Below are 18,118 nucleotides of genomic sequence, written 5' to 3'. Positions count from 1 at the left end.
AACCGGTGGAATTTGACGGAATCCACTGGCCACTCGTGATATTTACAAAACGCAAATGCTCCCGTGGACTAAACACTCAAACCGGGCCCGGTGCTGCATTTGTGTCAACCTTGAAATGAGGTTCAATGCATGAATCCTCGTGGGGGCGACGGTGAAGTTCTCACCTAGTAGAGGAGGGACCGGCCGAACGGCGCCGAGCCATGACACAGGCGAACGAGCCGCCCCAGGGACTTGCATATTTTAACGGGAAGGGTGAAGGTGGGAGCGCGACTCCCTGCAAAGGTTGCAAATCCAGAGACGAGTCAAAACAGAACGAGAAGGCATTTATTGACCAGTACCCATTCGGCGCAAAGTGGCAGGTAAAGAAGGGCAACGTTGTTATTTAGAATAAACCCCATTGCATCTAAACTCCAGAAAGTCTAAAGCACAAGACATCAAAGCTGCAAACCCACACGAAAACACAGGCTGCCCTTTGCACCGCGCACCTCATCGGACGATGGGAACAGAGCTGGGGTTTACAATGCAATGAGTCTGGACGGACTGGGCACATGAAGCGCAGACTCTGGATTCCATGGGGATATTGCCAAGAGTCCTTAACGACACTTTGCAGAAGTTAGAGCCCCAGTGCATCCAAGCGAAGGGCCACCGAGAGAGTTAAAAAGGCTTGAGCCCGAGTACGGGATCAACACAAGGTTAATCTGTTCCCCGAGCAACCGCCTTTCGCGCTAAAGGAAATCCAGATGAACAAAAGCAAGAAAGAAAACAATGCTGACAGGTGAATGAATGAATGAAAGAAAGGTGGGAGGGGGTGGAGAGCCAGCCCCAGGCTGCCTGGACACGGGCGCCGTTTGCAAACAGCCGCGGAGAGACGGGGCGAGATAAGCGGAGCCTCTCGATGCTGGGATGGGCTTCAGCCACTTTCCCCCGAGGCTGGCCAGCTCGCCTTTCATTTGAGCAGAACGACTGGAAATGCCTTCAACAAGAGAAGCGGGCGGTAAAGGGCGCTCCAAGGGATTGCCAAGGCACGATGGGGCGAGTGGACTTCATCGCCACCTGGAGAGGAGCGCGATTTCAAACACGAAAGAGGAATCGGTTGGTGGACTTGATTGGTGTGGTTTCTGAAGGGGACCCTTGGCTCGATGACTGCACTAATATGGTGTTTCTCCTGCTCTTTAGAGATCACTTCTCCACAGATTAGTCCTGGTGTCTAAAATCTCCCCCGACCTGGTGGATACAAGAGAACTGGGAGGTAAGAGTCATTTTGTTCAAAAGAAAGAAGCTTGATTGCAGGTAAGAAGTGGTTTGTTAATGACCGAACCATTACTTGCTCCTTCTGTTTTTTCTTTTTATGCATTTTGTAATGTGGTCCATGTGCATGTTTTTTACTGGGATGCCGCCTCACAACAATGTTCATGGCAATAAATTCTGAGACTGATTCTGATTGATCAAGTCTCTCAACTGGAGCACCAGACACTTGTGAATAAAACAAAAATACATCAACCCCTGCAAGGAAATGCAAGGCAAATACAGGATCAAAACGTGGGTCCGTCCGCATCTGTGGAAGCAATAAAAACCTTTCTCTGTCCATGAGTGCCTGATCTGTTGGGTCTCGGAGCATTTTCTGGTTTTGAAAGCAAAAGAAAAAGTCCAGCGTCCTCCAAAAGTAAACTATAATATTTCTGTCCTTAAAAATGATACAAAGTAGCAGTATTTTTTTTTGAAAAGTTCAAATTCTTTAGATAGAATGATTTTTGTTGTGTCATTAAAGAACATAGGTTGAATAATGAACAAGTGAAGCCGATGATCAGATGTCGAAATACAAAGGGATTCACATTATTCATCCAAGGAAGTAATTATTTTATAAATATTTAAGTACATAATTAAAGCCTACTGCCATTGGCTGATTGTGATTGGATTATCCTCCTACTGCGTTTCCTTTACAAGGACAGTCTAGTGTATAATATTTAATCAAATATCACCATCAAAGAGAACACGGACTCAATTGGCTGTATGATGGTAGCTTGTACACTGCTTCTGGGTCCGAATAAAGAACACTTTATTTAGTTGATGACAACAGTTGCAACATCAGATGCACAGCACTTATTCAAACAAAACAGGTTATAGTCCAGTAGTTCCTAAATATTGATGAACAATCAATATTGCTGAACATAGAAAAATAGGTGCAGAGGAGGCCATTTGACCCTTCAAGCTTACACCGCCATTCAATATGATCATGGCTGATCAGTACCTGGTTCCTGCCTTCTCCCCATACCCCTTGATCCCCTTAGCCACAAGGGCCAAATCTAACTTACTCTTAAATATTGACAAGGAACAGGCCTCAACTACTTCCTGTTGCAAAGAATTCCACAGATCCACCACTCTCTGAGAAGAAATCTTTCCTCATCTCAGTCCTAAAAAAACTTCCCCCTTATCCTAAAACTGTGACCCCCTAGATCTGTTTTTTCCCAGCATTGGAAACAACCTTCCAGCATCTAGTCTGTCTAAACCCTTAAGAATTTTATATGTTTCTATAAGATTCCCCCTCAATCTTCTAAATTCCAGAGAATACAAGCGTAGTCTATCCAACTTTTCTTTATATGCAAGTCCTTCAATCCATTAAGGAGGCCGATGGAATGGCTAGCAGATGAAATATAATGCTGAGAAAAAGTGAAGTATTACTTCTTGGAATAAAGAATGGGACATAAGTTGATGTGATTGGCAAAAGAATCCTGTTAAACCTATGACTTTGTGGTTTGGTATGACCGCGACACCATCTATAAATTCGCTGACAATACCACGATAGTGGGTTGTATGGTAAAGCGCCAATGACTCAGCATAAAGGTGTGAGAGTGAAAACTTGGCTGAATGGTTCGCCAACAACAACCTTGCACTCCATGTCACCAAGACCAAGGAGCTGCTTATTGATTTCAGGAAGGGAAAACCCAGAGGTGTAGAATCCAGTGATCATTGTTGGAGGGCGTGAGCAAATTTAAGTTCTTGGGTGTCACTATCTTGGAGGATCTTTACTGAAACCATCACACAAATAGCGTCATGAAGAAAACACATCAGTGCCTCTTCTTCCTCAGGAGTATGTGGTGGTTTGGTATGTCCAGAAACCCTGGCAGATTTCTATGCATGTGTGGTGGAAAGTGTGCTGACCCATTGCATCATGGCTTAGTATGGGGACACTGACACCCCTGAGGATAAAACCCTGCAAAAGGGAGTAGACATAGCCCACAACATCACAGGCAAAGCTCTCCCCACCTTTGAGAACATCTACAGGAAACACTGCCATAGGAGAGCAGCAGCAATCATCAAGGATCCACATCACGCAGCACATGCTGTATTCTTATTGCTACCATGATGAAAGGAGGTCTAGGTATCACATGACTCACACCACCAGGTTCAGGAACAGCTGCTACCCCTCCAATATCAAGCACCTCAACAATAAACTCAATCAGGTACTCATTTAAGGACTCTTACTTTTGCATTTCATTGATTTTTTTCTCTCTGTATTGCACAGCTTGTTTACATGTGTATGTTGAGTCCATTTCCTTTGCACTACCAATAAGTGGTCCTTCCGCCTGGCCCACAAGAAAAAAAGAATCTCAAGGTTGTATGTGATGACATGTATGTACTCTGACAATAAATCTGAAATCCAATCCAATTCAATCAAAAGTGACATAAACAAAGACATTTTTAATACACTGGGTGATGTTCAGGGAGTAGATCCAGTAAGATTACCCTTACATTATAGCTGATATAGGTTTGGCAGATCAAATGGTTTGCTGTGATCATTCTCTGATTTGATTATCCACAAGAGCAGGGAACTGAAGTCAGTTTATTAAAGAACATCTGGAATTAAAAATGCTGATCATACACTTACCAAATTGTCTAAAACCCAATTGTGTTCTCTATTCCCTGTGGAGAAAGAAATCTGCCTCCCTGATCCAGTCTGGCCTTTACTTAACTACAGACACTTAACTTTATTTTTCATTGCTCTAGCAAGCTGGACGAATTAGTCAAATAATGAAAAATAAAATCCATCTTTAAGCCAGAGGTTTTCCCCACACTGAACACTAATGTTCCTGGTAGAAACAGTGGAAATTGTAATGCAACAGTTAACTTGAACAACCATTATATAGGAGCTATATTTTTCAGGAGTTGATGCTTTGGGAGAATATATTGAGTGAGCCATTTTCAAATTGAAGGATCTCCTCCTGGTTCCATTCACCTCAACCCAGGCATTTGATCCACCAGATCTCCTCTCCTCCCTTCTGATTCCATCTGTTCCCATCTAGCCACCATTCTCATCTTCTCCACATCAGATTCTAGAAATGTTAGCCTTTGTTTCAATTTATTAGACTCTAGCTTCTGCACCTTTATTGTCCCCTGGCTCCTCATCTTGCTCCACATACCCCTTTTCTTCCTCTCGCTCTCTCTTTTACACACACACAACCTATCAATCATATGCCTTTATCCCCCAATTCCACCCCAAACCTTCTCACCGACCCCATCTGCCATTATCATTCACCATTCCTTGCTTCACCAATCCTTTACTGACCTCCGTCTTACCCTTCCCACCCAACCTTCTATTCACTACTTCCCCTCTTCCTCATCCGTGTTGATGAAGGGTTTCTCCGAAAGGTTAACATTTACTCTTACCAACCCCCCCACCCCCACCCCCACCCTCCCCCCCACCCTCCCCCCCACCCTCACCACCAACTGATACTGCTTGACCTGATGAGTTCCTCTCGCAGATTATATTTTGAGGTCTACAGCAGTTGTAATGGTCAAGCGATCGTCTCCAAATTACAGCAACCTTAGTTATATTCAAAAATGGTATAGTTACTGAGAAAAAATGTTTAGATTGGTAATTCAAAGTGTTGGAATAGTAAACAGGAACTGAACTCTTGAAATACGCTATCTTTCAAATGATATGTCAAATTTGTTTCTTAGCCTATCTCTTCAGTTCTATCCAAATAAGTTGAAGGACTACTTTAGGTAGCACGAAGGGAGACTTGCACTCTCAGGGGTCTCCACTTTTAGATCAGATTGCTCTATCTAGTTCAGTGGTTCTCGACCTTTTTCTTTCCAATGACATACCACTAAGTATTCCCTTTGCCGTAGGTGCTCTGTGATTAGTAAGGGATCGCCTAAGGTGCTATATGGGTGGGAAGAAAAAGATGGAAAACCACCGTATAAATCGTACTTAATTGACTCGTTATGTGCACTGTTTCATAACGCCAAAGGAAATGGGCCAATGACAATTTTTCTCAAGCAAAATATTTCAGTAACATTTGAGTCTAGAGCAGCAATTCTCAACCTTCCCTCCCCACTCACATACCATTTTAATCAATCCTTTACTAATCACAACGGCATAGGATTACTTAAAGTGGTATGTGAGTGGAAAGAAAAAGGTTGAGAACCACTGATTCTGGTTGAACATAATGGTCTATGATAATACTTGGGAGAAGTCCAGTGAAGTTTCTTCAGAGTCTCAACCAGTATTTAGTACCCAAGAAAATTGTTCATCTGGTCATTGTTGTATTTCTAATGGTGGGATTTATTTCTGAGTAGTTTGGCTGTTTTCTTTCATATTTTAACAGTAGTTACATCCACAAAAATACTTAATTTGCTGCAAAATATTTTGGGACATCAAGGGCTTGATATAAATACAAAATCTTTCCTTCTTTGTGAGGATATTCTGATGAGGAATTGACAATATATTCAACCCATAATTACCACCAAGCAGAACATTCATGGTTGCTGGGAAATGGCTTCAACATATCATAGCACTTGCTGCACAATATCTGTAATTACACTTCAAAAAATAATTACTGGATTGTAAATCGGCTTATTGCAAATTTATGCAATTTATCATTCTTTCTTACGCTGCAGCAGAAATTACAGACAACTTTAATTTGCTTTAGTCCTGCTTGAACACTTAATTCTTCATTTATTCATCTATTTCTTTATCTGTGCTTTATCTGGAAATTAATTTAGGACAAACATTTGACCACAATTTTGTGGTCAGTTGTGTTTGTTGCTGACGTTGAAAAAAGCCGCTCCTACACATTTACCAGCTTCCTGAATGTCAGTTGCCCCTCTTCTGATGTGGCATTTGCAGTTGTTTTTTTTTTGGATAACATTTTGGACAGTGCTACTTGTTAGGGATCTGTGAAATGCAGCCACAGTTAAGACATCAAGCAGGGTGAAGACTTTACATACAGTGTATCAGAAAGTAATACAATTTAGACCCTAACCTGTTGGTTTCAGTTGCATTGCCTTGCCCACACACACAAAATAAAGTTGTGAAATGAGTTTGAAATGACAATTGGATATTTTACATCTGAAGATTTATGGTAAAAGAGGGTGGAACGTCAACCAATTCAGTTTTGCTGCTGGTATTTTGCTTTTCATCAGTCTCAGAGGATCCTGAAAGGGGGTCGTGCAGGCGATATGATAATACTGAAGCCTTGGTGTCAGTGAGTAGTAGAGACTGGAGGGGAGAGGGAAGGGTTTCAGTCAGCATGAAACAGAAGTGCAGGGGTATAGGTGCAGGAGGAGGCCATTTGACCCTTCAAGCTTACACCGCCATTCAATATGATCATGGCTGATCAGTACCCGGTTCCTGCCTTCTCCCCATACCCCTTGATCCCCTTAGCCACAAGGGCCAAATCTAACTTACTCTTAAATATTGACAAGGAACAGGCCTCAACTACTTCCTGTGGCAAAGAATTCCACAGATCCACCACTCTCTGAGAGAAGAAATCTTTCCTCATCTCAGTCCTAAAAAAAAACAGAAGTGCAGGCCTGGAGGGATGCTCCATGTGCCAGTATAATAATTGGGGAAGCCCACAGAAGGATTTTGGTTAGGGTTGGTTAAAAGTGAGAACCATACACCATGGAGGAAAGCTGAAAATAAATTACTTACCAGATATGTCAGGGTGATTCCTGAACCAATGAACCCACCTCTCTCTCTCATTCACTCACTCAAACACAAACAGTTAATTACATGTCCCCACACACATCATCCTCTTCCCAAAATGAGGGTAACATGCTCTGTTACAGCTATAAGAACCTTCAATGCGCCAAGTCGGAGAGAACTCAGTTGTGCTCTTATGAGTGCAGAATTGGAGCACGAAACAACCAGCCCATGGACCAGAAGGGCCTGTTAACATGTTTTATTGCTAAAAAAAATGGAGATGCAAAAAAAATTCACTGAAATTAAGTTGGAGGGAACAGTCTACATTTATCTACATTTCATTTGAGGAAAATCTCAGGCGGAATGTTTGTTGCTGACACCAACGGTAAGGAGAGGGAAATGTTTCATTCCTAAACACTAAACTTACACACCCTAAACAATATCTACCATTTTATTTTTAAAACTGCTCTTAAGTTATTTTGTAATGACAAAAGATGGTTGATATTTTTTCTTAAATTTGTCTTTCATTTACTTTGTGAATCATTAAAAATCAATTGTAGCATTTGGATTATTTGTTCTTAAAGTGAATTAGAAAAGAAGTTAACATTATTCTAATTATTATTTGTTATCCCATCTTTAAACAGAGAAATAGTTATTCAGAATCAAAATTTATTGTCACGAACACATCACGAAATTCATTGTTTTGTGGCAGCATTACAGTGGAAATATTGCTGTAAATTACATTTCAAAAATAATTAAATAGTGGAAGAAAATAGGAGAAAGTGAGGTAGTGTCTGTGGTTCATGGACCATCAGAAATCCGATGGCAGAGGGGAAGAAGCTGTCCTTGTGTCGCTGGATGTTCGTCTTCAGGCTCCCTTTTCCTGATGGTAGCAGAGTAAGTGGGCATGGCCTGGTTGGTAGAGGCCCTTCATGATAGAGGCTGGATTCTTAAGACACCACCTCTGTAGACATCCTTGATGGAGTGAAGATTAGTGCCGTGATGTTGCTTGCCAAGTTAACAACTCCCTTGAGTTTTTTCCTAGACATTTTCTATCTTCCACATTATTTGATGACAAAACCAAGATCAAAACAAGGCCAAAAGGAGTAACTCCATTCACATCAATCCACTAAACAAATTCTTATCCCCCACCCCCCACCCCCACCAAAGAGAAAAGAATTGCAGATGTTGGAAATTTGCTATGAAAGGAACCATCTCTGATCTGCTCAGTAGATCTGGATGAAGAAATTTAATGTTCCATGTCCATGACATTTGGTTAACTCTATTCTTTAATAACAATAGAATCAGATAAGGAATTTATTTTTATGTCTTTTCCAACGTAAGTTAGAATGACAGCACTTTTAACCAGAAAATGACCCCGATCACTCCCTGACAATGAACTCTTTCAAACAGAAGAGATCATCAACATCTGAAGAGAACAAAGGAATGTTAGAAAGCGTTCCAATTCAGGTATCAAAGAGAAAGAATGCTTGGATTTCCTGTGTTTTATATTAATGAGAATAAATTGCAATTCACTTGGTTCAAGAAAGAAAACAAATTTGAGAAACAAAGCATTTGTGCGGCGTAAAGGTTGGCAAAAGAGTTACACATTTCTGATAGGTTTAATTCAATTTTGGGCTTGCTTCCTTGTGGTTGCTAATAATGTCTCAAGTTTTTTTTTTAAAACAGTGGGGCATTTGAGAATATTTGTGAACAAGGGGGAATTATGGTATGTACTGTTGAAAATACAGTGAGAATCCCTGGAGATATACAAACACCAGCAGTTCCAGTCCTGCAATAACATCAGAATGACCCAATTATATCTGTTATCTTGGAGCAAATATTCCAATGTGGCTTGTACTCCCCATTTGATGAGTCTGCAAGTTGCCATCAGGAAAATTAAAAAGCCTGCGAGGAGAACTTGTTTGGAGAATTCTGCCATCGCTAATCTTGACATGGTCTATTTTTTAAATTCCAATTTAGATTTCTGATGTGTCCAGCATTCTTCTTTTTATAAACCGTAGCCAAATTTGTCGAATTAAGATCTAATCTCGAATGAGTTGTAGACAATACCACTTTGGAATATAGAAATGACACAGCTTACTGGGATTTGAAGATCACATTACATCATTAGGAGCATTATATTACAAACTACAATAAACAGAAAACCTTTCTCGGAGTCGCCTGTCTCAATATTAGATTTTGTCGAACAGAAAGTAAATACCTTTACTGTAATATTCAATTGCTGAGGAGTTGATTAGAGGAAACTCGCATAAAACCCTCAGCATCCATCAGTTTGAGTGTATACCAAGGGATAGTTGACATTATGTAAGCTTTGCTTGGGAGAAGTTCACAGAATGAAGGGGTTCAAATGAAATTGGCCCTCTATTACCAATCTGCTAGAATTACATAGTCATGGTTAAGGATCAGGTAGGAGAAAGGACTTTACCACTATATAAACGAGAGAAAGGAGATTGGCAGGGAGTAAAAGATAGAAACATTTACAACACGTACCATTCCAGAAATGAGTGTAATTATTATTTTTTCCACAGAATCTTCTAAGATACTACCAACTAAAGGCAGTTCAATAAAATGTTTTGTGATCGAAATTTGTCCTTGGCTGCTCATGCTTTACATAGTTATGCATCTGTGCGATTCAGAAATCAAGTGCAAAGCATGGCAGCTTTTAGAATTGTAGGAGAGACGAGGGGAAAATATTCTGATATTGATTCAAACGGACTTTCCAAAAATTGTGAAGGAAGAAAAAAAAAACTTGCATTTATTTGTCATCTTCATGGTCCTTATATATTCCACAGCCATCTGGGTATTTTGAGTCCAATGTTCATTATGATTTAAGAAATGCAGGATTAATTTGGACACTGCAAAGTGCCAGACACAACAATGGGATGATGACCAGATAATTTGTCCCCACTAATCTTCATTGAGTAATAAATATTGGGCAGAAGAGCAGGAGAAGTTCCCCATCAAAATATACTCATGCCCACCTGAGAGGGAAAGCAGGGATTTTGGTCTAAGGCCCATCCTAAAGACATGCAATAAGCCTTCCATCGAACTTTCACCCTAGTTTTTGCTTCTGTAGTGGGACTGTAACTCAGCCCAATTTACACCTCATTAGCCTACACCCACGGTACGTTTTTTTGATCGGTGGGAGGAAACCGTAGCCCCTGGAGAAAACCCACGAAGATATGGGGAGAACGTTTAAACTCCTTAGAGACAGTGCAGGATTTCAACCCCGGTCCAGTCCCGATTGCTGGTGTTGCGTTGACTACTAGGCCATCTGTGAATCTAGAAAAAAATAAATAAACCACTGGAAAAATTCAGTGGGTTGAGCAGCCTTTGTGGAAGTAAAGGAATAGTCAGCATTTTGGGTTGAAAATCCTGAAACAATTCCACTGGTGAGTGACATGAGTTATTTTATTTTGACAATAGATAAAAGGGAGTTTACATTGTCTGGAAGAGACAGGCAAACAATGTCTGAATTTAGCACAGCATTCACAAAATACCAATGCAATTTCTCACAATGTTTAAACAAGTGTTCAGGGCATTGTGCAACACACAAATGTAGTGGAGAAACTCAGCAGGTCACGCAGCATCCATAGGAAGTTAAGGGTAATCAACATTTTGGGCCTGGGCCTTTCAGTGGCCCCTGTGTTCTCTCTCGTCAATTGTTTTCTAAACTTCAGATGCCTCAATGTGGGTGTAACTTTGAAGCCATGCTGATAATTCCAGAAGAAAAGAACCTGCATCTTCAACAATGAACATACATTAATGGAAGATGATGAAGGAAAAAGCAGATCCTTGTAACTTCAAGGCATATTTCTCATCCACTGCCAATGGAAACAACTCCATCTTTCATTTCCCACTCTCACTGCACAGTTAACTGTGTTACTTTTTTTTTTAAACATTTAGAGTTACAGCATGATAACGGGCCATTCTGGCCCACAAGCCCGTGTCCAGCAAACACACTAATTAAGTTACAAATGCTGTACATTTTTGGAGGTTATCGTTAAGGGTTGTTCCAAGGTCAAGAAATTTAAAAGAAAACAAGACTCCCCCCCACCCCAATGGTTAGCTGCCATTCCAGATCCTTCAGTTTCTTGCCACATCTTCTGAGCTTCCATATAAGAGACGACTTCTGCTGGAAGCAGAGTGATTTTTCAACCCTGCAGATTAGAGCATCTACAAAAGAGAATTGATACGATGTTTCTTATAACGTTCACTCAGAAAGCAAACTGGAAGAAACCACTATGAAGGCGGCTAGAGAATGTACAGAATACATCTCCAAGGATATTGTCCGGAAATTATAGTGTGTTAACCAAGCAAGTTAACATCAGACTCCTGAAGCAGACACTCAGTTCTGACCACTGACATGTGAGGAGATTGGAAGCTAGTCCCAAGAAACAAATTCAAGCATATGCTCAAGGATTCCTTGAGGACTCCTCATGGTGCTAGGATATTGAGGTGACTGAAGAAAGCAAACCAGCACCTCCACTTTCTAAGGAGATTCAGCATGTCACCTTATCGAACTTATGCAGGCATACTGTGGAAAGCCTACTGAGTGGTTACGTCATGGCCCGATTTGGAAATTTAAATGGCCAGGAATGTAGAAGGCCACAGAACGAGGCAAACCTAGCCAGTACTATCGCATGCAACAACTTCCCAATCATTGAAGACATATATGTGAGGTGTTGCCTGAAGAAGGCAGCCAACATAAAAGATCATTATCGTCCTGCCACACACTCTTCTCGCAGCTACCTTCAGGCAGAAGGTACAGAAGTCTTAAGGTTAGGTAAATTTAGGTCCAATTACAGAATTTTTTCCAACAGTTGTCAGGCTCTAGAATTTCTTTTCATCACTCAATAAACAATAAGTACAGAAGTAGGCCATTTGGCCCTTCGAGCCAGCACTGCCATTCTTTGTGATCATTGCTGATCATCCACAATCAATACCCTGTTCCTGCCTTCTCTCCATATCCCTCGTCTCCACTACCATATCCCTCGTCTCCACTACCTTTAAAAGTTATATCTAACTGTTTCTTGAAAGTATTCAGAGAATTGGCCTCCACTGCCTTCTGAGGCAGAGCATTCCACAGATCCACCACTCTCTGGGTGAAAAAGTATTTCCTCAACTCTGTTCTAAATGGCCTGTGGTTCTGGACTCCCCCAACATCGGGAATGTGTTTCCTGCCTCTAACGTGTCCAATCCCTTAATAATCTTATATGTTTCAATCAGATCACCTCTCATCCTTCTAAATTCCAGAGTATACAAGCTCAGTTGCTCCAATCTTTCAACAAATGATTGTCCTGCCATCCTGGGAATTAACCTCGTGAACCTAGGCTGCATCTCTCAATCGCAAGAATGTGCTTCCTCAAACATGGAGCCCAAAACTGCACGCAATACACCAGGTGTGTCTCACCAGGGCCTCGTACAACTGCAAAAGGACCTCTCTGTCCTATACTCAACTCCCCTTGTTATTGAAAACCAATATGTCATTTGCTTTCTTCACTGCCTGTTGTACCTGCAGGCTTACTTTCAGTGACTGATGAGCAAGGACATCTAGATCTTGTACATCCTATTTCCTAACTTCACACCCTTCAGATAGTAATCTGCTCTTGCCACCAAAGTGGATAACCTCACATTTGTCCACATTAAACTGCATCTGTCAACTCACTCAACCTGTTGAAGTCACCCTACATTCTCATAAAATCCTCCTCACATTTCACACTGCCACCCAGCTTTGCTTTTAAAACAAATGTTAATGTTTCCACATCATATCTTCATCACCTTGCTCTCTGCTGAGATCAATTATTTCATTATATGCAAACAGCCCATTCTTTTAGAGTTCGCTTACATTTCTGAATCCGTTTTTGATAACAATGGATTGAGACGTATCAAACCCACATGATATTTCCTTGATTTTAAAATGTTATTAATATGTTAAAAATGTATCAAAATAGTCTCTGTGAGAAGCAATGAGAAAGAAATCCAAGGGTCACTTTGGACAATCTCACTTGCTTCCTCTGTAGCATTTTGAGGAGCGGAAGATGACGGAGTGTGATCTCCTTTAATGTGGGAATGCTTTTGCACACTGACTTGACAGAGTGAGGTCTGAATGCAAGAGATCCAACATGCTGAAGACTGAACTGCTCCATGTGTACATGTCATGTGATACTTACACCTGGACACATATTAACCACATTCAGATGCATCCTGATCACTGCTACCCATATCGTGCCTTTGCTGGCACCCTCTTCCTCTGCCATAACCTACTCATCCCCTCCTCCTGACTCCCTTTCACAAAGATTTTGATTGGCTTGCAGAATGCCCAGTAGATTGATGGGTTGCAGATTCATGCCTATGATTTAATTGCTGGTTGTTGCTAATTTGTGTCTGATGTACGAAAAGGGCAATGAAACAAAAAAAAACCAGGGAACCATTTAACGCAGACTGATCATTTGTACATATCCTCATTTAAAAAAAAATGACATAAAGGAGGTCATTGACCTTCTGAGTCTATGCCAGATGTCAGATCATTTCCTCCTAAACTAATTTCTCTGTAACCTGGTCCCTCTCCCACATCCTCCCTGATATTCCTGCCATCTAGCATAATTGGAGGTAATTTACAGTAGCCACCTCACGTAACAACCACATCCACAGTTTGCTGTGTCTGTAAAAATAAACAACTATTGAGCCATAAGCTAATTTGCAACTCTATAAGCACACTCTAGGCTGCTGTAACCCCCCCCCCCCCCCCACAAATGAATAAACAAGACTGAGGAAAATTTATTTCAATGTTCTGAGCAATAAAAAGTTTGCCAAACCTTTATTTTCCCATGAAGGCAGGACATTATAAACAAACACTTTCCATGACTTTGGCCCATATAAACACTGTTCACAGAGGTCACCTACACATTGGCACAAGAGCAGCTAAAGCTGCTCAATGACAACATTAAATTGCAATGTTCATAAGAACATGAGAATTGGAACAAAAACAACCTGCTCCATCTTTCAATAAGGTTGATCCTTTATATCAATGATTCTCAACCTTTTTCTTTCCACTCACATACCACTTTAAGTAATCGCTATGCCCATTGATTAGTAAGGGATTGCTTAAGGTGGTATGTACGTGGGAAGGGAAGGTTGAGAATCACTGGTCTCGACCCAATTGTTACTGAAATATTTTGCCTGAGAAAAATTGTCATTGGCCCATTTCCTTTGGAGTTATGAAACCGTGGACATAACGAGTCAATTAGGCATAATTAAAACAGTGGTTTTCAATCTTTTTTTATTTCCACCCACAGACCACCTGAACCAATTCCTTACTAATAACAGAGCACCTATGGCATAGGGAATACTTAAAGTGGAAAGAAAAAGGTTGAATACCACTTCTTTATATCACTTTCTTGTATTGTTTTTCTGTTCCTTGATTCACTTAAAAACCCATTGATCTCTCTTTTGAATATACTCTGACTGAGTCTTCTTGGAGACATTTTCTCCTTCAAATAAAGAAAATTCTCTTATATCTTTCTTGAATGGCAGACCCTTTATTTTGGAATTGTGACCCAAGTTTGTAGAATACCATCCAGGGTAATATCAATCTCTCATTAATCTTACATTTCAATTTTCTGAAGCCAAGAGAACACACACTCAGGCTCCAGTAATCTATCTGGTGAATCTTTGCTCAATCCCCCTATTGTAAACATATCCTTCCTTATGTAGAGACCTATACTCCAGATTTGGATTCAACAGAGGCCCTACTTTTATTTCTACATTTATATCTAAATCCTTACGCAATGAAGGCCAACATCTCATATACTTTTCCAATCGGTACCTGAATGTTAACTCTCAGTGATACACATGCAAGGACACACACGTACAAGGCCCCCTCAGCACTAATACCTTTCAATCTCTCTAAAGTGGCTAGGACCAGTGCGGTAAATGATAGGGTTCTGGAGAATGTTTCAGAGCAGAGGGATTGAGAAGTATAGGTTCATTTATTGGGTGATCAAAAAGCATAATGGTTTTCATCAGTCAGAGTATTGAGCATAGAAATTGGGAGGTCATGCTGCAGTTGTATAAGACATTGGTGAGGCCCCATTTGGAGCATTGCGTTCAGTATTAGTCATGGTGCTTATAGGAAAGTTGATGAGCTGGAGAGGGCGCAGAGAAGATTAATGAGGATGTTGCCTGGACTTAGGGGCTTAAGCTGTAGAGAGTGGTTGAGCAGGTTAGGGCTTTATTCCTTGGTGCACAGGAGGATGAGGGGTGATCACATAAAGATATACAAAATCATGAGAGAGTTGTAGATCAGTTGACTGCTGAGAGCCTTTTGCCCAGGGTAGGGGAAACAGTTTAAGGTGAGGGGGGAGAGGTTGAACAGGAACCTGTGTACTACTTTTTTTGGGTTGTGGATGTATGCAAGGCACTGGCAGAGGAGATGGTGAGGCAGGTAATATTACAATGTTTCAGAATAAAAATGCAGGCAGATGGGACAAGTGTGGGTGGAGCATATTTGGTCGGCGTGGAAAGATGGGCTGAAAGGCCCGTTTTCACATCGTAGGACTCTATGACTCTTGACATTTTAAAAGTAGTTCAGCTTTTTTTCTTTCTCACCAAGTGGATGCCCTTACATTTTTTCACGTCTTTTGCCACTTTTTGCCATTCACTCAACCTGTCTATAGCCTTTAAAGTCTAATTTCCTCAAAACATGGCAGCATAACTTTGTATCATTACCAAATACATTTCATTTGTTCCCTCGGTAACTCAGCCACAGATTATGAGAAGCAGTGACTTCAACACTGATTCCTCCCAATTAACAACCTCTCAGACTAATCATAACCTCTTTACTCCTCCTCTCAATTTTCCTAATACATGCCAGTAAATCTTCTCTTGCTCTCATTTTCTTTAGTAATCTGTGTATCAAAGATCTTCTGAAAATCCAGGTACACTATATCAGCTGCTTTCTTTATTAATTCCCATCAAAGCCTCAGGTTTGTGAAATATTATTTCTCTTCAATAATTTTGACTCTGCCCAATTCCATTTCTATTTTCTAAACGCTATTCCTTAGCAACAGATTCCAGAATTTTTCCCCCCAGACATTTCTTTCCTATTTTCTTCCTCCCATCCTTCTGAAGTAGTGGGGCTAAGTTTGGCAGCTACAGTTTGCAGGAAGGAATATTACCTTCATTTTCAGCTTCTTCAAAACCCTTGAGTGCAGGTCCTGGGGACACGCCACCTTAGAGTACCTTTACTTTCCAATACTTTAATTAATGATTATTTCTTTGAATACATTGTTCACTCAAGACCTACTATCATCCACCATTTACAGGGGGTTTATTGTGTAAAACAGACACAAATACCTGTTTAATTTTGCCATTTTTCAACAGTATAATTTCTCCACTTTCAATCCGTTAAGGATTCGTATTAACATTAGTTATCTTTGCCAATCTCTAGTTTATTTTTATATTTCTCTCCAGTCTATTCCTATGTCTATTTCCTCTTTATCAATGCCTCCTTTGTTAAGTTCTTAAAATTTCCAAATCCTCCGACTTACTTAAAATTTTCCAAAAATTCAGCGTTTTCCTTTGATTTATTGCTATCTTTAACTTTTCAGGAGACCTGGATCACTTTACCAGTATTTTTTTTAACCTAAAGGGAAATATATGGTATGAACAATACATTCATTTCTTAACAGTTAGGAGCTGCTTGTTTACATCCCTTAATTATGCTTTTCCAATCAATCATGGCTATTTCATACCTCATGTCTTCACGGATTGTCTTTTTCATATAGACGGTTGTCATTTTTATACTCTATTCCTAAAGCCACTTCAATACTGCTTTCAATTAACCCGTTGCCATTATACAATAATGCATTACAGTTCACCAAATTCTGATAAAGATCTTTCATTTTTGTTTGTACCATTATTCCCTGGCCTGACTCCAGTGCTGTCACTAGGGTCGGTGTCACCCAGTGTGGTAACTCATGGAGTCAACCACACTCCCCCCACCCCATGGACTTCCTCCGTAACTGAGCGGAAGCTTTTAAAAAATTTTTCTCCTTCTTTTCCTTTAAGTTATTGCTATAGGTTCACAAATACTAAAGACCACAATATTGTAGCTGAAGCACCAGAAAATTTGACAAAAGCAGCGACTATAAAAGCACCAGCATCAACGAGAACATCAGCATGTGCTTGTCACGCGTGCAGGTGAATCCACGCGATTTGAAGCGTCATTGTAATTGGGTAATAATTACAGCCCTGACCGGAATGCATTAAAAGGTTCAAAAAGTAAATAAGCATCAAGTTTTAGCCTTGTAGGTATATTAATTCATGTAAGCTGGGCTTACGACAAATGATTTTGTTCTAACTAACTACAGGGATATTTTTATAAAAAATAATAATAAATTTCTGCTGAAACTGGAGAAAAATTGTATAGACAGTCATTTTGGTGTCATCCTCTGTGATGGTGTCACCCGGTGTGGTCCACACCCCCCTAGTGATGCCAGTGCCTGACTCTCCTTGGAGGTCTGCTGTTATAATTGGATGCCCTGCCCCTTCTGACAGATTTTGGTTATTATTTTGCAAACTGCTACCCTACACTATTGATTTGCTTTTGTTTGTCTTCAATTTCCTAATTTTTCCCCTTGTGATATAAACAGAATTATCACCAACTTCTCCCTTTCTACTTCAATTAGGATGAGAAATAACACAGTCATTTAGGATAAACTACACACAAAAAAAAACCATGTGGGACTTTCCACTCCACGACTCTGTCTGGCATTAGTTCAAAGTATTTTTAAACAATATTAGCTCCGAATAGTTCATGCATCAATCACTCACGACTGTGAATAGCATCTGAAGTTACGTCACAAGGGAGTATCCAAAAAAAATCATTCAAGGTCAGGAGATATTTGAACAGATTCATTCAAAAGGGTTGTTTTAGGAATGTGCTAGAGTAGAAGAGAGATAAAGAGAAAGAGATCTTCTGGGATTAGAAAATCACCAACTGAAGACACAGCCCTTAAATCATTTGGGAATTCGAGCATTAGAATTTGAAGCGCTGAAGAGTTCTCAAAGGACTCTGGATTTAGATAAGTTTATAGGGAAAGGCCTTGGAGGAATTTGTAAACAAAGGTTAGAATTTGAAGAATCATAGACTTTCAATTCCCA

The 18,118-nt window shown here is 40.4% G+C and overlaps 1 protein-coding gene across 2 annotated transcripts in view; it reads left to right on the top strand.

Moving 5' to 3' along the window:
• The first annotated feature begins 519 nt into the window (after positions 1 to 519).
• Positions 520 to 18,118, top strand: part of tex47 (testis expressed 47) — a 43,774-nt gene continuing 26,175 nt past the window's right edge. The window contains exons 1-2 of one of the 2 annotated variants that reach the window (XM_069929567.1): positions 520 to 1,092; positions 1,177 to 1,249. In XM_069929567.1, coding sequence (XP_069785668.1) covers positions 970 to 1,092; positions 1,177 to 1,249 — 196 coding nt within the window. In that variant the 5' untranslated portion in view covers positions 520 to 969. The remainder of the gene's footprint in view (positions 1,093 to 1,176; positions 1,250 to 18,118) is intronic. The other variant, XM_069929568.1, reaches the window with a different exon arrangement.

Source organism: Narcine bancroftii, chromosome 3, assembly GCF_036971445.1.
Source record: "Narcine bancroftii isolate sNarBan1 chromosome 3, sNarBan1.hap1, whole genome shotgun sequence".
NCBI lineage: Eukaryota > Metazoa > Chordata > Chondrichthyes > Torpediniformes > Narcinidae > Narcine > Narcine bancroftii.
Note: the sequence above shows the minus strand (reverse complement) of the source record. Positions and strands in the feature narration are given on the sequence as shown.